Source organism: Stenella coeruleoalba (assembly GCF_951394435.1).
Source record: "Stenella coeruleoalba genome assembly, chromosome: 16".
NCBI classification, from domain to species: Eukaryota; Metazoa; Chordata; class Mammalia; order Artiodactyla; family Delphinidae; genus Stenella; species Stenella coeruleoalba.
Window position 1 is genome coordinate 33,350,876 of NC_137162.1, and position 23,368 is coordinate 33,374,243.

Genomic DNA, 23,368 nt, shown 5'->3' on the forward strand with positions numbered 1-23,368 from the left:
TGTGATATAATTTGAAAAATATGATTTCATTGTTATCTATCGAAGAAAAAATGACACCTGCTTGAGTTTAAATTGCTGGCCTTGGGTCACATAAGTGATAGAGCAGAGTATAATACTTACTTTTGGGTTCTATACTAAATAATAACTAATGAATAGCATTTTGCTCTTGTTTATTCAAGAATTACTTGTTTTTTAATTTACCATGTGGCAGAGACTGTTAGGGGCTGGGGACTGGGTCCCATCCGTGAACAAGATCGCAGAGCCCCTAGGCTCATACGATTAAGCCCAGTGGAGAATTGACACCCATTCATCTGATCGTTGTAGCCTCCAAACCGAAACAGATGTCTTCTATTTGAGAGCCGTTCTGCTAACCAGTTCTATTTAATCTTCCATACGGTTTGGTATTGATTTTACAGAGCCTCTGAAGCTCATCTGCTATGTGGGTCTGAGCGTCCTGTATCCCTGATTCAGAGAAGAGAGAAACAAATTCACAGTCACACTTGAGCAAAACCCTACGTGTGTTTATCCATACATTTCCCATGGAAAGCATTTTTGTGCTGAGTTGATGGTGCCTAAAACAGCAACATTTTTATAACATCAAGGATTAATGTAACTGCAGGCATTCTTTTATCTGGGCTTACTTAATAGAGAGAAACTGTTTTCCTAGTGTTTTTCCTATTGCTTTCATGAGAGAAAGTTCTTGGACGCAAATATGTGAAATCATGAGGAAGGTACAAATGCTGCAGATTTTCTCTGGCCCCAGAATCGCTTGTGTAGACCTACTCGTGTCTATGGGTCAGGGTTAGGCAGAGGTCTCCTGGTTCATGATTCTTTGTAGTTAGTGTGAAGTGAGGTCAAGGCTTCAGAAAGCCCCTGAAGAGGAAACTCCTTAAGGTGTATGGGGAGCACAGTGTTCCCAAGGCCAGAACCTGTTATTTTAGATCAATCTGATAGTTTCTTAAAACCCAACTGAGGTAAGAGTTGAGGAATGGACTTGGTTGGCCTAATGTTGGAAGCGCACAGAATAACTTTCCTCCTGTCCCCGAGGCTTTGTGTACGTGAGGATTGTAAAGTGGAGAAATGATAATATAGGAAGGAACTTGCATGCGGTTGTGTTCCAGCATGCCTTCCCACCTGGCTGTCCTGTTCTGTGTTGCTGCAGTTGTTGGGAGTTGGAGGGGAGCTATCTTGGAAGCCTAGAGACTTCTGATAGATCTGGGGGTGCCACCTAGCAACAGCATAGCAACTGGCGTATCATAGATGCTCAATAAATGTCAGTCTCCTCTTCTTCCCCGGTGTTCCGCTGATCATTTCTCTGACATTTACTAAGGGCCCACTTTGCTCTGGGCTCTGGTATGATGGTTGAAACACAAGCTTTGGGGTCAGACAGACCTAGATTACTTACTTTCACTTGTGATTGTTTAACTGGAAGCAAGTGACTTGCTTTCTCTTAGCCTCAGTTTGTTTGTTTTTTAACCTCTATAATGGGTATAATGCCACACATATCTACAGGATTTTTGAGGGGTTAAATGAGATCATGTATGTAAACAGGTTAGCCCACTGCCTGGCACATGGTAGGCACCTAAAAAATGTGTTTTCCCTCCTTTATGTCCTATACATCAAATGCTGGGTTAAACACAAAGTTCTTTTGGCTTGGCAGAGTTTGTTCTGTCTGAGTTCTGCCCTCCTGTTGAATGTCTGGCTGCCTGATGCCTTCTTCCATAAAGGGTAGCCGTACCTCTCATCCCACCCGGCCCCAGGCTGAGGCTTCAGCACCCCCTTCAGCTGAACTGAACCTGGTGAGCCCAGGGGCTGCTCCTGAGCCCTTGCTCTAACCTCACCATCCAGAGCCACAAATATTCTGGGAATTATTTAAAGCCAGGATGTGTGCCTTTTCCCTCTGTGTACACTGTGAGAGCCACGCCGAATGAGCCACTGCAACTTCAGCCCTGAAACGTGCAACTCTTCACCCTGATTTGCTTTTCTGTGTCTTAGAACAGATTCCATGAAAAGGAAGCTCCTTTGGTGTAGCTCCCTCCAGCCCCCATTGCCCGACCTCACTCCTACATCCTCTAAAGACATGTGTTGACACGATTTTTTTTCAGCATTTCCTGTGTACAGGATTGGGCTAATTGTCTAAGATAAAAGAAAAAAATGGGCCATAAAATCCCCTTTAAAATGTCTAAAACTGTATCATATTTTGGGAAAAGCAATGAATTGGGTTATTTTTCTACATTCAGACGTGGTCTTCTCCATTTAGTAAGTCTCATCCAGGAGCAAACTCTGCCTTCCACTGTGTGGCTGTTGAACTTGAACTTGGAGTAGAATGTTCACCACTATATTTTTGTAAGCATCTTAGATTATGAAATTGTCTTGCAGCCTCCTTTTTGTCTACCCCACCCTGCCGGGACGTCGTTATTGAAATAGAAGACACCAAACCATTACTGGCATCAAAGGTAGGCTTCAGAACTGATCATTGGATGATGTCAGTTTTATCTTCCAGGCATCTAAGCATTAGGTGAATTCAGTCAAACAACCATTCAGTGCAACTAAAATAAAATAACAAACCAGCTTATCACGGTAAAAAACCTGAATCTTACACTGTGTGGACTCATGTCCTCTACGGTGACATTGTGTGGACTCATGTCCTCTACCCTCAGTCACCCAGGATACTTAAAATATACTCAGACCTGTGCTCCACTCTCCACGAGGGAGAGGGATCTAGTCAACAGTAAATTTTAAAATCTCCCCAAGTGATTCTAATGTGCAGGCAGGTCTGAGGACCTTTAGTGTGGACAGTCTGAATGATATCATTTGCAAGAAAGAGAAATTTCCGGAGCAAATACACAGGACCACAACGTTCAGAAGACGGATACATGTAGCACACTAGCTTTTTCCCCCACATGAAACAGAAGTGTCATGGGTTTTTAATGACCCTATTTGTCAGTGTATGGGATATCCCCAACTTTTATATTCACTGTGGTTTTCCAAATCAAGAAATTGGTGGAAATGCTCATTCAGGACCCTATGTTAAAACCATTCTGGCCAGCTCGACAAGAAGGAGAGGGAAAAAAAAGTTCCCAGCCCAGAAAAAAGAAAACATCAGCTATCTCCCCGTTTCTGTTGGCATTCACGATGGACTTTCACAGCATGTTTTAATGTGCAAACTGGCCGAAAAGTGCACATGATTGCACTTTAATGTGTTATGTCCATAAACAGTGCCTTTAAAGAATCCACTTTCTTCCCACTGCATTAAACTCACTAACAATTGGACCATACTAAATGTGGGCTCTGCAGCCAGCACTGCATAGCAGTGTGTTTGATTCTATTCCCTGAGAATCCTCCACAGTCAGAAATGACAATAGCAAATATGCAAAACCACTGTGTTCACTTTATAAACAACGCCAAATAGTCCCAATAAAACAGTAGTAGCCTAGGACGAAGCTAAGTGTAATATACTTAAGATCTTTTACGTACATTTTCACAACAACTCTGGAAAAAGCCAGTTTAAGATCCTGCTCTGTAATCAGCCTCCAGCTTTCCTGCCTCCCGTTGTGAATCAGCTCTTCTTCGGGCTTTCTGTATACTCAGTAGCCCCAGGTATGGAGGCTCAAGAAGAAGAATAAAGCCAGTCCATGCCCCAATCTCATTCATTTCTTAACAGTAGTTAACAGATGAGGCTACTGTAGCGACACGTTGTGAAAGTTGAGTTTACATCATATTTTAAGTTGCAGCTTAGCAGGGCTGAGGAAGGTAGTATCGGTCATTCTCATGTACTATAAATAACTTTCACTCAGCTGCTCTCCTAACAGCTACTGGAGGTGTACTGTGTTGATAAGAAAGGCTATTTGGAATTGCCTCTAAAAATCTGATACCACCTCTTCATTGGGGAATATAGCACTCATCTGTGCAAAGTCAAATGAGCAAAGTTGAGCTGTGGAAGAGCCAATGACAAGCTTGCTGATGTCCCAGATTACACATACATGTAATACACGTGCATGCCTGTAATATATGCATGCAGGTGATACGCATGTGTTACGTGTACGTGCGATGTGTGTGTAATGAATACCTATTACCACTAACTCAAGTCAAGCCTTCTATTGGTAAATTGAGGGAATGGGTCAACACCGTGCTGTTGATGGGAGCTGTAGAATATGGCTCCAGGTGACAGTTTTGGGCTCGCAGAAACTCACACCACTGCCCTGTGGTGACCCTGGGAGCTCTTAACAGATGGGCTCAGCACCGCCACAAGTAAAGCAGGAAATAAGCACTGGGGACAAATTGCTAAGTGCCAGCCAGATAACACAGACATTCCTACGTGGCCATTTCAACAATTACCTTCCAATTCCAGTGCTTAAGCAGTATGTCAACAGCACTCAGCAAAATGGCTTCTCCAACGACAGTGCATGTATGTATGATAAGAAAATGCATGATGCTGCCTGGGGCTGCGGGGACCTCGGTCTAAAGACTTGAACTCTCCTTTCACATTCTTTCTAGATTTTGGAGTGAAAGATGATCTTTAAACAAATGTGATTATTTTAAGCTTCAGGGGAGAATCTTCTGTGCCATTTGGATATAATGAAGCAAGTTACTCTAGCTGCTTCAGCTACTTTGCCACGTGAACTAATGAGCAAGCGGACATGAATAAATTCTCCCATATTAATCCTGGATCTTAACATCAGCCATCTGTTCTGAATAACGCTTTTTAAATCATGAACTATTCATTTCTTTGAAATGATTTCCAATAGCTGAGAGTAGATGTGAATAAACAGACTCTAAAACTATGAATTCAGGAACGATTCAGAATGTGAAAACACTTTTGGCATAAAGTCCCTCTCTCCAAAATCTCAATTCAGCTGTGATGATTTAACTTTTAATCTCGCTTTGACATGAATCTAATAGAAAGAATTGTTATATCTATCTGTCTCGCTGCCTCTCTTGGCATTTCCGTGTGCTGAACGAAAGTCGATGTGGAAAATGCCGAGGGGCACTTGCAGAAGAAGCCCCGTGGCCGCCCAGCACTCCCTGCAGGAAGTGCCTGTAGTGACGAGTCGCTGTCCCCTCACAGTGGAAATGAACTTGAAGTTAGGAGGTAGCAATTCTTCAAACTGCCCCTAAGGGTGAGCTTGGCTTATGTTCCAGCAGGTACCAAGAGAAAAGTCAAGCCCCAGCATCCTAGCTGTCCATTCTCTCATCTCCTGGTGGATTCTCCACGCAGAAACGCAAATGGGAGGATTTGGCCAATGAGAGACTTGACATCCATTTATGGGTGGATATGTATATAGGTGCTTTATCGTCGGCATGGGGAAAAATCAAGAAAAGATACTTACATGATGGTGCTGCAGTCATGTTGGACATAAACATCTTGGGCCAGGAGTTTTTGAAGGAATGAGAATTAGGCCAAGTTGGGGATATACTTTAGAAGCTAAATGGAATAAGAGGTTTGGGGCAGGAAGATGAGTAACTGTATTCATCCCCACCTCCACCCCACCTTCTCTGTGATCACTATGCTGGTGGACAATCTGTCTGGTGGACAGATTGTCCAACTCTATTAAGACATGGGACATGGGTGGCTACCTCCAAGCCTTTTATTTTAATACCGTTTGAAACTCTTTTGCACATTTCAGAGAAGAAGCCAATAAGGTGTGTTCAATTATGAGATCATCTTGAATAAATAATCCATCAAAATGTTGATAACATAAGGCATGGATGGACAGTAACATCTCCTTTTCTCTTTCTCATTGAATCTAATGCTCATGGGGTCTCCATCTCTGTGTGACCTGTACGTGGTTCGTCCTCTTCCTGCCCATATATATGCGATGGGCAGCTAACAGAAAAGGTAACTATTATACACATTTTGCTAGACTTAAGATTCATGTATTTTCTGCCTGTAGCTGATACATAAATAAATAAATAAATAATTCTTTAAATCCAGGGTTGGGTTACTGGTCTATAAAGGGGAAATAACTGTAGGTGTGTGTATAAACATACATATACCGTATACAAATAAGAAATAACTGTAGGTGTATGTATAAACAGATATATATATACAAATATACAAATAAGAAATAGCTTTTCTTGAGTGTTCCTTCTTCCTTCCCCCCAGATGGAAGAAGAGGCTGTGTTGCTGGTGACACACTCTTTTGGGCAAGCTCACTCTTCCTAGGTAGATTAAGCCACGGGTGGGTCTGATGGGATCTATTCTTATTATAAATCTGAGTGGAATTTATAGTAGCCTTCGATAAACTACAGCCTTCTACAGTTTGAGAATGTTGCACAAGGGATTCTAAATGCTGTCCCTCCTGCCCAATCAAAGAACCACCGGATTCTGAACTCTGGCTGCACGTTACCTGGGGAACTTTTGAAAGCATCCTGTATGCCAGGTCTCACCCCAGGCTGATTGAATTAGAATCTCCAAGAATAGGTTGGGAGCCACTGGTCTAAACAAACCATGATGCCTCCCTGCTCTTGCTTCACGTTTTATAATTTTCAAAGCTCCTTCTCCTAATGATGTTATTTGATGTCCAAAACAACTCTATGAGAGACTTCCCTGGTGGTCCACTGGTAAGACTCTGTGCTCCCAGTGCAGGGGGCATGGGTTCAATCCCTGGTCGGGGATCTTGGGGAGCTAAGATCATCCCACGTGCCACACAGCGTGGTCAAAGAACAAAACAAAACAATCCTGTGAGATGGATGGGGACAGGTAGTGTTATTATCCTATTCGGTGGATGAAGAAAATGATGCTCAGAGATGTTAAACAACGTACCTGATGTGGTATGGCTTGTAACGTAAGGGTATGGCTTCTAACGTAAAGGATGGAACTTGAATTAGAACCAGTGTTACCCACTCTTAGCTTAGTGAGCTCTGTTTTGCAACGCATTGCTGGCTAAAAGGGCTAAGGAAATGAAACAGTGGAAAACACATACTGGAGGATGAAATAGTAAACACATACTGAAGGTTTTCTTTTAATTTATCTGCATATGTAAATATCAAGTCAACAGGATAAGGGAGTAAAAACAGACAAATGAATAGATTGTATCCATAGAATGTAAGAAAGTCATCTAGTGTAGCTGTGGCCATTAAAGCCAAACACATTTCATTGGCCAAGGATCATCATTTCACCTCCAGCTTCTGAGTAGAAGAATCCTGAATGCTTTGGTGCATGTAAACAAGAGTCATATAATCTCGCCTCTTTTAGGTTCAGAAGTACCTGTTTCTCTTGTCTATTACCTATGAGTTTTCTTGCAATGATTGGAAATCCAGGGCATCACTAAAGATTTTTCCATTTTCATGTGTCTTTCTTTAGGAGGAAGAAATTATTGACTGGTGGAGTAAATATTATGCTTCCACAGGGGAACATGAAAAATGTGGACAATATATTCAGAAAGGCTATCCCAAACTCCAGGTACCTGGGCTTATGCTACTGTGGGTGGGGGATTGACATGCGTTAAAACTGGCCACAGGCAGAGCTGAGTGAAAGACTGAAAGGTCCAATGGTGGGTGCTGAGGCTGAGGGGCCAGGAGCACCTCTGGCCTCCTGGGGAGCCCCCTTGTGATGGATTTTGCCTTTGCCAAGATTCCTGGGGCTTGAGGACAGCTGTTGATTTATGGTTATGTGACTGCCACTTTAGGGCTTGGGGACATCTGGCCGAGGGTTGGGAATGGGTTGGCACTGCACTAATTAGGCCAACAATTGTCCAGTTTGACCAAGGGAGACCTTCAAAGTCATGGTGCTCTTGCAAAAAAAGCATGAAATATCAACATGCTTTATTCTGTCCTCTAAACGAGCATCAGTTTCACTAGCTGAGAGGTTGATTCTTTTACATGCATGCAGTGTACAGTCACAACTGTGTGTCCAGGAGGAAGACAAGCTATTGGACTAGGCCAGTCTAGCTGTGAACGATCTTCCTGTTAATGGTTTGGGTTTTCCAGTTCTTTATTCATTTTTTCAGAATGTGGAAACATCTACTTTCTTTCATGTGATTGTCATAACATCTCAGTGCAGCTTGAGAAACACCAGTGTGTAAAGAACTGCTTATTTAGAGAAATAAACTAGGCTGGCAGATCAGCCCCGCTGTCCATCCTCCATCCCTCCCTCTTTCCTTCCGTTTTTCCTCCTTCTCCTCTTCTAGCTTTTTATCGAGGTATAACTTACGTACAATAAAGTAATCCATTCAGTGAGTTGTGATAATTGTATATACACCTACATAAACCACTACCAAAACAAGGCAAGGAACATTTCCATCACCCCAGAAAACTCCTCTGTACCCCTTGCCCTTCAATTTCTCACAACCTTCCAACCCTCTTAGAGACAACTGATCTGATTTCATCATCGTAGATCGGTTTTGCCTTTTTTTATACTTCAAATAAGTGGACTCATACACTACGTATTTGTGTGTGTGTGGCTTCTTTAGCCCAACACAGTAGTTTTGAGAGCCGTCATACTGTCTTGTGCATCAGTAGTTTGCCCCTTTTAATTGCTGAGTCATATTCCATTGTATGGATATACCACAACTTGTTTATCCATTCTCCCGATGATGAAGCTGCTATGGACATTCTAATACCATGTGGACATGTTTTCATGTCTCTCGGATGAATACCTAGGAATAAAACTTCTGCATCATAGAGTAGCTGGATGTTTGACTTCATAAGAAATTGCCAGACACTTTTCCAAAGTGGTCGTATCATCCTGCACTGCAGCCAGCAACGTGAGAGTTCTGGGGCTCCGTCCACATCTCGTGCCCATTTGGTATCGTCAGTCTTTTTGATTTTAGATTCCACCTGTATTTTAATGAGAAATTAAGAATCTGTTGATGGTTTGCAGATATATGACTGTGAACTGGAGGATGTAATGGAATTCGAGGGCCTGACAGACTTCTCAGATACTTTCAAGCTGTATCGAGGCAAATCAGATGAGAATGAAGATCCTTCTGTGGTAGGAGAGTTTAAGGTGAGTAAAATGTGTGTGTGTGTCCTGTTTAAGATCCATCTTTATTTTCTTTATAGACCTAGGATAAAGGACAACCAAGCTCTGGGTCAGGGACATATCCCCTGACATCTGAAGGATGCTAGAAAATGCCAACAAGGACGAGGACAGTGGGGTTGGGGGCAGAACACTCAAAGCCATTCTCTGTTATCTTTCTCCCTGCTGATGCCAACCAGCCTTGAATCCTGTAGAGTCAGCCTCTCTAAGCTCTAGTACGTACGTACGTACGTACGTACGTACACGCGCACACGGACACACACACACACACACACACGCGCGCGTCCCCCGCCCCCTCCCAGGCTTTCAGCAGGACCAGTGCAGCACTTTCCCAATCCATCGTCCTTGCCACCCTTCTCATCCACGCTCTAGTCCATCTTCCACGCAACCAAATCTGATCGTGTTTCTCGACCGCTTAAAGACATCGCTTGAGTTTCCACCGGGTCAAGTCTCAACTCCTTCCAAGGGTTGGGCTGGCCTTTCACAAGCTTCTTGTCTCTCCTGCCACTGCATCCTCTCCAAGCCCCCAAACACACCCTGTCCTCTCACAACTTGGAGCTTTGGGACAACTTCTTCATTCCCTGGACGCCCTTCCTTCCCTCTCTGTGGTCTGACACACTCCTACTCATTCTTTTAAGCGCCAGCTCCGATGTCACATTCTTTGTGAAGTGTTCCCTGGTTGCTCCTGGCAGGGTGACTCACTCCTACCCCAGGCTCCCTGGGTCCCTGCTGCTACTAAAGTACCACTCACACTGTAAGTATCTGCTTTCACAACTGCCCCTCCCTCCAACCACAGTTGGCAAATCCGTGGCAGATGTGCTGTTACTTTCTAATCCTTTCGAATAGCAGACATTGCTCATCTATCAGACCCTTTTACCCTACACGTGGTTTCAAAATCCTTCTCATTATAGCCTTCCACCAAGCCATCAAAGATAGCATGAGAGTCAAACCTACTTAGCACCCCTGTGCCAGACTGGATTCCTAGAGTTCGTTTTTTGGCCTCCAGTACCTGGCACATGGTAGGTGCTTACATCATGCTGCTTTACTGAGTGAAAGTAGCTGGAACTAAGACCCACGTGTTCCGAATCCAACTTCAGTGCTTTCTCTTGTACATAAGCTGGTTTCAAGATAAAATACAAGGCCTCTCGAGCTGGCCTGATGGCTCACTCATTCAGAAACTGCTTACTGTGTCCCTGCTGTTTCATGCCCAGCCCGGTGTTAGGTCCTGGAGATAGAGTGATAAACAAGAAATAGTTCCCTCCCTCAGGAAGCTCCCAGTCTAGTGAAGAATATAGACAATAAATAGACAGTGACGACGCAGAGGTCAGTGCTGCAATAGGGGTGAGTGCGGGGTTAGAAGAGAGTGTTAGGAAACCTATCCAACCCAGGGGCAATCAGGGAGGTTTCCTGGAAGAAGTGACACTTTTCAGCTGAGACCTGAGGGATGAATGGGAATTTGCCTGGGAGTGGATGGAAGGGGGTTTATAGGGGTGATGCAGAAAAAAAGGGAAATCACCCTTTATACTTTATTGGGTTTAAAAAATAATCATTTTTATTCCTATCTTCAAAAAATGTGCAGAATTTCACTTCTTATCACCTCCTTTGCCATCATACTGGTCCAGGCCACCTCCATGTCTTGCCTAGGTTTTTGCCGGGCCTCCCTACCTCTGCCCTGCCCTTTCTTCTCCCCTGTGATCTATTATGTAATTACTTTATCATCACTCACTTTCCCCACTGGAAACATGCAAAGCACACCATAGCTATCTCTTTCACAAAAGGCAGCCCTTCATCTCCCAATCCCACAGCCCCTGTGGCTGCCCCCAGTGTCCTGGGGGAAAGGACACTGCCCCAAGCCCTCTGCCCTGATCGCCCAAGGTCCTGCGAGTACATCTGTGTGTCTCTCTCCTAGGGTTCCTTCAGAATCTACCCACTGTCGGATGACCCCAGCGTGCCGGCCCCTCCCCGGCAGTTTCGGGAACTACCTGACAGTGTCCCACAGGAATGCACGGTTAGGATTTACATTGTTCGAGGCTTAGAGCTCCAGCCCCAGGACAACAATGGCCTGGTAAGAGTTTGGGCGTGGAGCCTTCTCCTACAGCAACGTAATTACAGTCATCCGCCACAGTAATTGTCATGTTCTTTCTTTCTGGGCTCTGTTATCTCACAAGGGGAAAGATACTCTATCAAAACAATCTGTTCAGGAGGATTGTCCCTGTGGGGATTTATCTCAGAGCTTGAAGGGGCTTTGGAGCCTCTGGTTCACCCTTCTCATTTTACAGACGTGACCTCGGAGGAGAATTGCTTTGTCACTGCTCCCCGCCACTGCCTCTCCTCCAAAGGTGCTCTGGCTGCGTGGCGCCAAGAGGAAGCATTGCCCAGACCTGGTCTGAGGCTACCTCTTCTCATCAGGGTGGGAGCGGGTGTGGAGTCTGTCCCAGAAACTGCCTTGAACTGGCACCCCGTGGTGACATAACCTGCTGTCTGTTTTGTCCCCACAGTGTGACCCTTATATAAAAATAACGCTGGGCAAAAAAGTAATGGAAGATCGAGACCACTACATCCCCAACACTCTCAACCCGGTGTTCGGCAGGTAACGGGCACTTCCTAACGCTTTTCTGTGGTTCTTTTCTTCTTGGCCTCTGTGCTAAGGATGCAATGGGTGCTAGGCTCTGCTCTAGGCTCGGAAGCTGTGAAACTATGTCTGTGAACTCTTCAAATATCCAAGTCGGTGGGGCAGGTAATAAATACGTAAATGCACAAATACAAGAAATTTGTGGAAGTGAAAAGTACCATGAAGAAAACTAAACCAAGTCTGAGAGATTTGCTGTGAGACCTGGAGGGACGGGGGGCGGGTAATGAGGCCCAGGAGTCCAGAGGGTTTGTGGCTTCGAGACAAGAAGGGTAGGCAGTGACTTACATGTAGTGAAAGGTGGTTCTCACTCCCCGATCCTGCTGAGCTCTCTTTTCTGGGATGCTTTGACTCCACCACTTTGAGCCAGTATATGTGTTATTGACTCTGTTACCAAAACTGAGAAGGCAGCAGAAAGTGATGGGGTCAGATGTCCCGCTCCCTGTCTTCTGTTCCCGAAGATTTTATTTATTGCTGTTGGGTCTTCGTTGCTATGCGTGGCTTTCTCTAGTTGCGGCGAGTGGGGGCTACTCTTCATTGTGGTGGGTGGGCTTCTCATTGCAGTGGCTTCTCGTTGCGAAGCACAGGCTCTAGACACGCAGGCTTCAGTAGTTGTGGCTCATGGGCTCTAGGGCACAGGCTCAGTAGTTGTGGCTTGCGGGCTCAGTAGTTGTGGCTTGCGGGCTCTAGGGCGCAGGCTCAGTTGTTGTGGTGCACGGGCTTAGTTGCTCCATGGCATGTGGGATCTTCCTGGACCAAGGCTCGAACCCGTGTCCCCTGCATTGGCAGGCGGATTCTTAACCACTGTGCCATCAGGGAAGTACCCCAAAGATTCCTGAAATAGCATTACCGTCTTCATCATTGCCATCTTACATCTGTTCTGGACTGTTACACTGATCTCATCAGAACCTTCTGAAGGGTAAGGCGCCCCCAAGTGACCTCTAAGAGGACTGGCTTTTTTCAGCTATAAACTACTTCCACATTTAATAATAGCTACTATTTGCTGAGCTCTTACTGTGGATGTGCACTATACCGAGCCCTTCATAGAAAACATCTCAAAAATCTCACAACTCTGAGGGGCTACCCTCACCTGACAACAGAAGAAACGGAGGCGCGGAGGGAGTCAGCGCCACCTCACTCCACTGCTGAGCGGCAGAGCCGGGACTCACGCCCAGGCCACCTGAATGCAGCGTCTGCAAGGCCGCCACCATCTGATTTTCACCTCAGTGTCAAACCCGGCAGCTGACAGGGCAGGCAGAAACGGCCCCTCTTTACAGGTGACAGAAACAGGGCACCAGAGCTGTGTCCACAGAGCTGGTGCACCGGGCAGCCAAGACTTAGGTAGAAATTCCTGACCGAGCCCCAGGCTTTTCCAACACCCTTGGTAATGTTTCATATTCCGGGCCAAGCCATCACCTGTAGAAAAATGTTCTTTGCACAAAACATTTGTAAAAACAGTGCTATTTTTCCCCAGAACCCTGCTGAGAAGGAGGACACTTGTTCTTTTGACGTGTGACTGTATTTTAATTTCTGGCTTTATTATCCTGCCCATCCGCTTCTTCTCTACTCGCGTTTGTTGTTGGGTGCCCTCATGCAACCCTTCCCTCTCTTGTGTGTACATGCGTGTGCACGCGCGCACATGCACACCCTCTGTGCTGTACACCCCGGGGCCGCGTGCTAGAGCCAGGCAGTGGAAGTAATCCTCCGGCAGGGCAATATGATTGTTTTCCTTTTCTTCCCCTGATCCAGCCCTGAGGTCTAGACAGGAAAAGGCACGCAGGGCAGGAAGGAGGGCTCCATGCGAGGGACACAGGGAAGCAGGGAAAGCCAGCTTTTACGGGAGAAAGGTGGCCCTGTCTGAATCGCTCATCTCGGAGCCAAGCACAAGCTTAATTAAGTGGCAGGAAAAGTCTAGCTTGGAGCCACCCCGGAAGGAAGTGATGCCGTCAAGCTCCGCACGGCCAATCGCCATCTGGTGAACGTGCAGACATCACCCCGCCCAGCAGGGTGGAGCCAGGGAGACGCGGTTCTGCAACCCCGCCCACGGCTGCGGTCCCTGGCCTCACTCTTCTCCAGGGTGACGTTCTTCTCAGCGGAGACCCTCAGGGATTCCATGAAAGGAATTCGCGAAGGAGCAGCCTTTCCTACGTGCTCGGCCACTGTTCAGAAGATGTTAATTGTGTTCTAAAGAACGACGTATTCCTTCATCAGACCAAGATGCTTGGCTTAAAAAGATAACTGCAGGACTTCTCAGAACCTTCAGTTTGCCCAGAGGAACAGAAGTGGTTCTCAAACTTATTTGAGCAAAGAATTCTTTTTCTCAAGGGACACATGTTACCTGTCCCTTGGAATCCAGTAATGGAATTTGGGGGCTCGTGTGGATATGCTGCTTCAGGTGTGGCCATGACTCCAGCACCTTCTATCCTGGGCCGCCTTCCTCCTGCAGGCCCCCACCTGGCTGCAGCAGTCTGGAGAAGTCACTGAGATGTATCTAGGAGGCACCCGAGAAGCTTGTCTCCAGAGCCCCACTGACACATACTCTTCTGCTCAAGAGATTAATACTCCTGGCTCTTTGGGCAAGAACCAGTCCACACACCAGAGTGACAGGAGGAGAAGTGGAGGCACAGTGAGAGAGGAGAGATGCAAGAGGCCTCTCACGGTTTTCTGTCCACAAAGTTTATTGAGCACCTACTATGGGACTCAGCCCTCTGTGTGCAGATACAGAACCGAAACCCACCCATCTGGAGCTTATGCTGTACAGCTATCACCATCTCAGAACTGGTACCATATTGCTCACCTACCACAGAAATTACTGTTTGATCGTTTATCGTTCTCTCAGAAGTGTTTGCATTTTAATACAGATACTATAGAAAAGCCTTCACAAATCAGTGGCAGAGCCAGAGAGCCTGGGAGGAGGGAGGGAGCCTTCTTGGCAGCCTTCTACTTCCCCCCTCCAGACCCTCATGCTCCTGTAGGGTGAGTCCAGGGTGTTCCATGGGGTGGTGGTCTCTGTTGAGGCAGAGAAGGTAACATAGTAGGGGCACAGATATGGGGGCTATAAATCAGGGTGCTTGTGCCTTACTAATCTCCCAGCTGGGTAGAGATGACTGGGTGCCCAGATAATAGGCATATATGCTAATATTATAATTATTAATAATTATTATATAACTTATAATAATTTATTGTTATTACTATTATAGCTATTGGGTTTTGAGTAATGCACTCATACCAAATGCTTTCTAAACATTTCTTCCCTTGACCCTTGTAACGACATGGGATGGTAGGGAACATTATCATCATTTTACAGATGAGAAAACTGAGCACAGAGAGGTTAAGTAGCTGGCCTAGGGTCCCGCAGCTAGTAAGCAGCAAAGCTGGGGTTCTCGTTAGGCATTTAAAGCCCCGGATCTTCTCCTGAGCAAGTGTACAATCTGTTGCTCTCATTACTAACGGGCACCACTTAATCAAGCATCCCTGCCCGCCGCCATCCACCTGGTTATCCCGGCCATGATGTCCTCCTCCTGCAGCCCCGGCCCGGGGAGTCTTTGTGCAGAGCCCTGGTTTGTGTGAGACGCCCGGGTGGGATCATGGAGATTCTAACCTTGCATTTGTTTATTCAGAATGTATGAACTGAGCTGCTACTTACCTCAAGAAAAAGACCTGAAAATTTCTGTCTATGATTACGACACCTTTACCCGTGATGAAAAAGTAGGAGAAACGATTATTGACCTGGAAAACCGATTCCTTTCCCGGTTTGGGTCCCACTGCGGCATTCCTGAGCAGTACTGTGTGTAAGTGTTTGTTGACAGTTTGCTCCATCTAACGTTAATACCTGGGGAAGCTCTGGCGCTCCACCTCAGGGCCTGTCTTAACTGAGCCCCTGCTCGTGTGAGTGAGGTAGATACTGTTGTTGATAATAGAATCATCTTAGAGAGAATCAGCACCATAGCATTGCCCATTCACATTGGCGTCTGTGTACAACGCTGGCCCCTGGAGCAGTGCAGTGCTCTGTGGGGATGGCGCAGGCAGCAGCCCCTGGAGAACCAGTCTCCACTCTCCCATTCTTCGAGCCCCTTCCCTCCTTGATGCCCAGGACCAAGAGCTGGCAATGTTTGATGGCAGGAATTCCCTGCCCCTCCCTCCAAACTGATCAATTCTGTGATGTCCCTCTTTCCCTGAGTGCTAAACAGTGCCTTTCTGTAGTATTGAATGAGATACAGCTTGTGCTTTCTAATTTATAAGTTTCCCGATTGTGATTACAGGGATCTCAGTCAAACTCATTTTTTACAGAGGAGGAAACTGAGGGGCGGCGGGGAGTACCAATTGGCTGAGGCCAAAATGATTGTGGATTTTAGGTCTCTAAATCCTAAATAGATTTCTGGGCAAAAGCCAACGTGTAGAGCACATTCCCTGCTCCCCCGTTAACATGAGAGCACCTATAAGTATGTGTGTGTATGAATCCAAGAAGAACTTGTGTGCCCTGCGGTAACTCTGGGTGTGGGATATTATTCACAGCTCTGGAGTCAACACCTGGCGAGATCAACTGAAACCAACACAGTTGCTTCAAAATGTAGCCAGATTCAAAGGCTTCCCGCCACCTGTCCTTTCTGAAGACGGAAGTAGAATCAGATATGGAGGACAAGACTACAGCCTAGATGAATTTGGTAAGCACATTGCCATGGATGGCAAGCTGGTTACAAGTTTGCGTTGGGGAGGGGGGTGGACAGAGCAGTACCCTAATACCATAGGGAATTCCGTACACATGACTGTCTAACAAAAGCCCCATTATAGTAGAGTTTTGCTGTCATGTCAGGTGTCAAAGTGGACACGTTTTCTTGTCTGTCTTATGTTTCACTTGACCTTTTTAGGTCATAGCCATTTGAGCTTTGAACACAAAGTTCTAATAATTAACTTATTTCCATGTAATGCATAATTAGCTCAAAAGTGCTCAGATGGTAGTGGAAGAATTTCTCCTCCAATTTTATTCCATCGTTCTCCCAGTCCTTCTCTGAGAAGGCTCAGGGATGCTGGGGGCTGGTTTGAAGACTCTGCTGAGTTCACATCTGGCTCACATCCGAGCTTGAGGTCTTGCTCTTTCCTCAGCGGTAATTTATAATGCAATCTGTCCTGACACGTAAACAGCTAACTGCATCATGACAGAGACTGAAATAAGCTTAATAGAGCATAAGAGCTGTGGCATGATTCAGTGTTTCGTAGGGAGGAGGGCTTCCTGGAGGGGCTGGCAGTGGGCTGTGGCTTTGAGGGCACATGGGAGAGCCAGAGAAAGCTGAGCCCAGGGCATACGGGAGTGAAAGTGCTTCCTGATCATCAGCTGTTTTTTCTTGACATTGTAAGAAACTATATTTGCCTGGCTCTCTTAAGAGGACTTGGTCGATATCAGGGATGATAAGATGTTTAACAAATGTTGATGCTGCTGTTAACAGGAGAACTTGCAAAAGGGACTGGGAATAAACTGGCAAGCAGCATGGCCCCATGGAGAAGATTACCCCCAACAATTAAACAGTACCCCCAGAAAGCTGTATCAGTCAGGATTGTTCCAGTTACTTTTGTCACATAACAAATCACCCCAAAAGTTAGCCGCTGAAAACAACCATATTGTTTTATTTTTTTAAATTTTTATTGGAGTATAGTTGATTTACAGTGTTGTGTTAGTTTCTGCTGTACAGCAAAGTGAATCAGTGATACATATATCTACTCTTTTTTAGATTCTTTTCCCATATGACAACCATTTTGTTTTGCTTATAGTTTTGCGGGTTAGCTGTTCAGGAAGGGCTCCCCTGGGCAGTTCTCACTTGAGTTGCTCACGCAGTCGACTGCTGTCAGAGGTTGGCCAGGGCTGCAGCCATCCGAAGGCTCTGCTGAGCTGGATGTCCAGGGTGGCTCACGCACATGGCTGGCATCTGCTTCTGGCTCTTGGATGGGGGCTTACGTGGAACTGATGACCAGAGCACCTACCCAGGCCTTTCCCGTAGGGTGATCTCTGGACACCCAGACTCCCTACACGGCTGGCAGCTTCCGCCAGAGCGAGCACCCCAAGAAGACCAGCCTGGCCTTTCATGGTTAGCCTCGGAAGTCACACAGCATCCTCTCTTTAGTGGTCAAATATGTCTGCAGATTCAAAGGGAGGGGACATAGACCCCACCTCCCCATGGGAGGAGTGACAGAGAATTTGGGGACTATGTTTTTTAAATGCCACAGTGATGCTACCTAGCTACTGTAATAGTTAAACTTACAAATTTCAGTGGCTTAACACAATAGAAGTTTATTTCTCATAAATTCAAAACAGGTACTCCTACAGGTGGGTGGCCCTCTTCCAAACAATGCTTCATGGACTAGGCTCTTCCATCTTATAGCTCTGCCCTTCTTCAGCTCAGGTGTCTAAGGTCACTGTTTTCTTCCGCGTCCAGAAGAGAAAGTACACACAGAGGATCCTACGTGAGAGGGTTTTATGGGCTAGGTCTTGAAGTGACACACATGTCACTTCCACCTACGTTATATTCTAGCCTACCTTGTTTGCACGGCCACACCTAACTGTAAGGGAGTCTGGGAGACGGAGTGAGCCCCTGACACCAACGTAAATAGGGGCTGCTCTCACTTACACATTCTGGAGCGTTCTGGTCTCTTCACTATTGGCAGCCCACAAGTCAGAAATGAGCCTGGTTGGGGCAGGTCTCTTGGTCAGGAGCTTTTTTTTTAATTAATTAATTAATTAATTAATTAATTTTTGGCCCTGTTGGGTCTTCGATGCTGTGTGCAGGCTTTCTCTAGTTGTTGCGAGCAGGGACTGCTCTCCCTTGTGGTGCGCAGGCTTCTCATTGTGGTGGCTTCTCTTGTTGCGGAGCACGGGCTTTACGCGCCCAGGTTTCAGTAGTTGTGGCACGTGGGCTCAGTAGTTGTGGCGCACGGGCTTAGTTGCTCCACGGCACGTGGGATCTTCCTGGACCGGGGCTTGAACCCATGTCCCCTGCATTGGCAGGCGGATTCTTAACCACTGCGCCACCAGGGAAGTCCAGTCAGGAGCTATTTCTATCAACAACTCTTTCACAAGCTGGTTTGCACACTGGCACTGCCTGACCATTTTTGCAGAGTCTGGGGTGAAGTACTGCAAATCCCTCAAGGCGATCTGGCTGAACTGTTCCCAGATGCCCATCCCTGTTTCACTGTCCTTCTTTATTGCAGAAGCCAACAAAACCCTGCACCAACACCTCGGGGCCCCTGAGGAGCGCCTTGCCCTTCACATCCTTAGGACTCAGGGGCTGGTCCCTGAACACGTGGAAACAAGGACTTTGCATAGCACCTTTCAGCCTAATATCTCCCAGGTAAAGGGCTCTCTGAACCCCTCATCCACACTCCAAAGGCACTGGTGATAGCTGACAGACTCGCCTCTTTTATCTTTTTTGGATACTTTTAGATATACACGAAATAGAAATGAAACTCAGGTTAGCTTCATCCCCAAGGGGAATTTATTGTAAGAATTTTCAGGTAACTCACTAAATCCAGACAGGAGAGTGACACTGACTCAGAACAACCTTGGACCAGGATTTCTCCCTGTCTCTTGTCTGTTTCTCTCAGAGTCTCCTTTACCCTGCACTTTTCCTTCCTGTGATCACCTTCCCACGTGTCAGAATATTGTGGACGGTTTCTGAGTTTATGTTATAATGTAGCCCCATCTACTTCCACACGTGGAAAGGATTGGTTGCCCCAACTTGGCCCATTTGTCCACCACTGGACCACTCAGCTCTAGCCAGGAGGACAGGGATACAGTACACAGGATGGCTCATCACAGGGACCATGTTGATAGTGATGGGGGAAGGTCAGTTTCTAGAAGCTGGGGAGCAGTTCCCAGAGAAGCAAGGAGAGACATGGAAAATGACAAAATAGTCCATGTAGAAGCTTGTCAGAATGAAGATTTCCAGGTCATGCCTGCAGAGATTCAGATTCAATAAGTCTGGGGTGGGGCAGGGAATCTGAATTTGTAACAAGTATCTGGAGAGGTTCTGATGCAGATGGTTAGGAAGTCGTGCTTTAAGAAATATTTATCTAATGGATGCAAATATCGTTGACACTGATAGCCGAACCGTGGTCTCTTAAAAAGTGACCACAAGGAGCCTGGGCTTACTAGCTGATTTTGTCACTCACTCTTATTTTGTTCCATATTTTGATTTCTTCCTTCTCTAATTCTTCTTCTTTCCTCACAAAGAGCCCATTTCTCCTCTCTCCACTCCTACTCCTCAATTGAATAAAGTCTTAAGACATTACAAAGCGAGGAAGATTGCTCCCTGGGCTACCAATACTTCCATCACCTCTGCCTACTGCATTGGACAGACTCCGGGTAGGTCTTAGGAGACACCTGGATGCCTAATTTCTGCAGTGTGCTTGATGTATAATAGACCCTTGAGCCCTGGAGATTAGTGGGAAGAGAGTCAGGATCCCAGTAACATATATCCCTTTTCAAGAGCTTCAGATAATTCATTTTGATCACAGTGCATTAGGAAACCAGCCTAGTGGTTTCCTGGCAACCTTCTTAAAGACCAGTCTGTTTTAGTCATGAACGCAGTCTACAGAACATCCAAACACAGTTTGGGGGATTTACATTGGTTTGTATCGTTGATACAGTGTGTTAGTGGCATTCCTAGCCTGTCTGGAAGAATACTCCAGTCAGATATATGGGCCTGGTCTGTAGCCGTCAAAGACTTGAGTGGGGCCTCACCAAGATGGCGCCACAGGTGTCAGTCCAGGCTCTCACTCTCCCCCTTCCTGCAAGCTACCTCTCAGGCGGTAGACACTAGCAAGCCAACGCAGGGGGTCCTCAATTTGGGGGGAACAGTCATGTTCTTGTCATTGTTTGAGTCTCTCCTTCGAAAGTGCCATGCTGTAAGTTTTTCTTTTACAAAATTAAATACAGTTTTAAATTATTTTTATTTTCTCTCTCAAGGTAAGTGGAGAAACCCTTGGGTGTCACAAAACTGGGACTGATATCAAGTAGGCAATGTGAAGATGGATAGAGTGACAGCGGGAAATCTGTTCTGAGTGTGAAGGGCCCAACTTTTAGTCATTGTAAGAGGGGGTGTGTGTGTGTTTGTGTGTTGGGGGTTGTGTTAGCATTGGGAAGCCCCTCATTTTATTAACCGGGGAAGACTCAGACTGATACAGGTAGGTACACGCAGCCATCAGAGACTCCTGGGAGAGAATGGGGGGCGGATGGCCTGACACTGAAGGTATAAGATTCATCTTGGTTTGTTCTTTTACTCCATTTTTGTTTGCCTTCCATACGGACTAATAAACTAGGAGGCCTGAAGAACTAGTTTCATCTAAGACGTATGAAAGAAAATTGTAGTCTCTACCACCCATAATATAACTTCATTTCTCTTTTCATTTTTGAATGGCTTAGGGAAAACTTCAGATGTGGGTGGATGTTTTCCCCAGGAGTTTGGGGCCACCAGGCCCTCCTTTCAATATCACACCCCGGAAAGCCAAGAAGTAAGTAATCTTGAGACCCTGCTGTATCTTACTGGGGTCTTGGTTCAGGACCAGAAAAAAAAGCACCTTCAAAATGTGCTCCTTTCAGATACTACCTGCGTGTGATCATCTGGAACACCAAGGACGTTATCCTGGATGAGAAAAGCATCACAGGAGAGGAAATGAGCGACATCTACGTTAAAGGGTAAGAAAGACTGGCATGGAAGAGCATGCCAAACTCGGTGAACAAAGCAGACTCTCTCCTTCATGAGTGTTCAGTATTGAAAGTGTCCACTAGAGGATCCTTGATTATTTGAAGCTATTATAGTTCATGAATGCAATCTGCTTAGGAAGCTCTAGGGAGACAAAGGGAGAGAGAACAGAAAGAAGAGAGAAACCTGTGTGCATGTTGTTTATGAACAGAGGCATCTGATGCCTGTAAGAACTGATAAGTGTTTCTTTTCTAAGAAAGTGGGTTTTGTTCAGTTTATTAAGCAGATTTGTTATGAGACCTTTTAGTCATGCAGTTCATTTTTACTCATTTTTAATACCTTGAGTAACTAGCCTTAGAAACAGAAGTAGAGCTTCCAAAGTTTCTCTTTTAATATATTTTATTACCAGAAGTTAATGTCCATGGAAGAGAGGAAACATTAGCATAACTTTTTTTTAACCACAAAACCTTACTATGCTTTATTTCTTGTATTAACCCTTGATCAAAACCAAGAGCATAATATTGAAACAGAACTTGGTAAAGATATGCCTTTGGCACCAAAACGTTAAATTATTATAAAATCCTGAAAAAGTATTTGTTTCCTATCTTGATCAGTCTGCAGATAAAATTATACTTGTCATTTATTGCTTTTTTTTCTAAAAAGAATGAACTTTCCAAAAATTGAGCCAGTAAATTAGCTGTGCTTCTGTATCTCTGACGCTTTTTTTTTTTTTGCGGTACGCGGGCCTCTCACTGTTGTGGCCTCTCCCGTTGAGGAGCACAGGCTCCGGACGCACAGGCTCAGCCGCCGTGGCTCACGGGCCCAGCCGCTCCACGGCATGTGGGATCTTCCCGAACCGGGGCACGAACCTGTGTCCCCTGCATCGGCAGGCGGACTCTCAACCACTGCGCCACCAGGGAAGCCCTCTGACGCTTTCTCTCCTCCTCCTCCTCCTTTTTATTCCACAGTTTTAATTAAATTCATACACATCTGGTTGTTTGCTCTTCCAATTTCTTTATTAAAGGTTACCATTAGTCAAGATAACCTTTAGTAATTAGCTGCTACAATTGTTAGATTTATTTCTCCCCATTAAACTGTTGGATTCATATAGAAGATTTTATAGATCTAGAAGATTTTATAGATCTTCTCCCAAACTGTTGTTTAGGTTTTCAATCTGTTTCCTTGTCCTTGATTTACTTTAATTATGATTACATTTTTTAATACAGCAGGCTCTTATATACACTAATATGTATAAAATAGATAACTAACATGTCAATCCCAATCTCCCAATTCATCCCACCACCATCACTCCCATTAGCATAATTTTAAAAAAATCATTCATTCCACCAACATTTACTGAGCGCCTGCATCCAGCGTGCAAAGCGTCATCATAGGTGTTCATTATTCTGTTACTTGCATAGTTCAATTCCAAATAATTCATGTTGATGTCAGTTTTGTGTTTTATATATATATATATATATATATTTTTTTTTTTAATATTTATTTTGTTGTGCTGGATCTTAGTTGTGGCAGCCAGGCTCCTTAGTTGCACATGTTGTGTTATACGTTGATAGTGAGTACAGAACCCAGTGATTAAGAAGTCAGACTCTGGAATCAAACTACCTGGGTTGAAATCCGGTACTTTCCCTACTAGCTGGACAAGTTAGTAAGCTTACTGATCCTCATCTGTAAATTGGAGATAATGATAGTATCCACCACTCTGGAATATTCAGAAGACTGAGTTACTCAAAGCACTTAAGATAGCACCTGGCAGATAGTAAACACTATGTGCATTAGTCAGGGTTCTCCAGGAAACAGAACAGGTAGGATGTGCATATGTGTAGAAAGAGAGAGATTATGAGGAATTGGCTCACATGATAACGGAGGCTAAGAAGTCCCACGATTGGCCATCTGCAGGCTGGAGACGCAGGAGAGCTGGGGGTATCATTCAGCCTGAGTTCGAAGTGGTGTAAATGCCAGTCTGAGGTCAGGAGAAGATGACATGAGATGTCCTGGTTCAATCAGTGAGGCAGAAAAAGGGGGTGAATTCCTCCTTCCTCTGCC

At 45.4% G+C, this 23,368-nt stretch overlaps 1 protein-coding gene across 2 annotated transcripts in view; it reads left to right on the top strand.

Annotated features, from left to right (window-relative positions):
• The window catches only part of MYOF (myoferlin), a 155,763-nt gene that overhangs the window by 119,123 nt on the left and 13,272 nt on the right, over window positions 1-23,368 (top strand). Inside the window, exons 38-48 of one of the 2 annotated variants that reach the window (XM_079900916.1) lie at window positions 2,380-2,456; window positions 5,828-5,839; window positions 7,307-7,405; window positions 8,825-8,950; window positions 10,893-11,048; window positions 11,482-11,573; window positions 15,233-15,403; window positions 16,128-16,276; window positions 18,813-18,952; window positions 21,025-21,113; window positions 21,202-21,297. In XM_079900916.1, the coding sequence (XP_079757042.1) occupies window positions 2,380-2,456; window positions 5,828-5,839; window positions 7,307-7,405; window positions 8,825-8,950; window positions 10,893-11,048; window positions 11,482-11,573; window positions 15,233-15,403; window positions 16,128-16,276; window positions 18,813-18,952; window positions 21,025-21,113; window positions 21,202-21,297 (1,207 nt within the window). The remainder of the gene's footprint in view (window positions 1-2,379; window positions 2,457-5,827; window positions 5,840-7,306; window positions 7,406-8,824; window positions 8,951-10,892; window positions 11,049-11,481; window positions 11,574-15,232; window positions 15,404-16,127; window positions 16,277-18,812; window positions 18,953-21,024; window positions 21,114-21,201; window positions 21,298-23,368) is intronic. The other variant, XM_079900917.1, reaches the window with a different exon arrangement.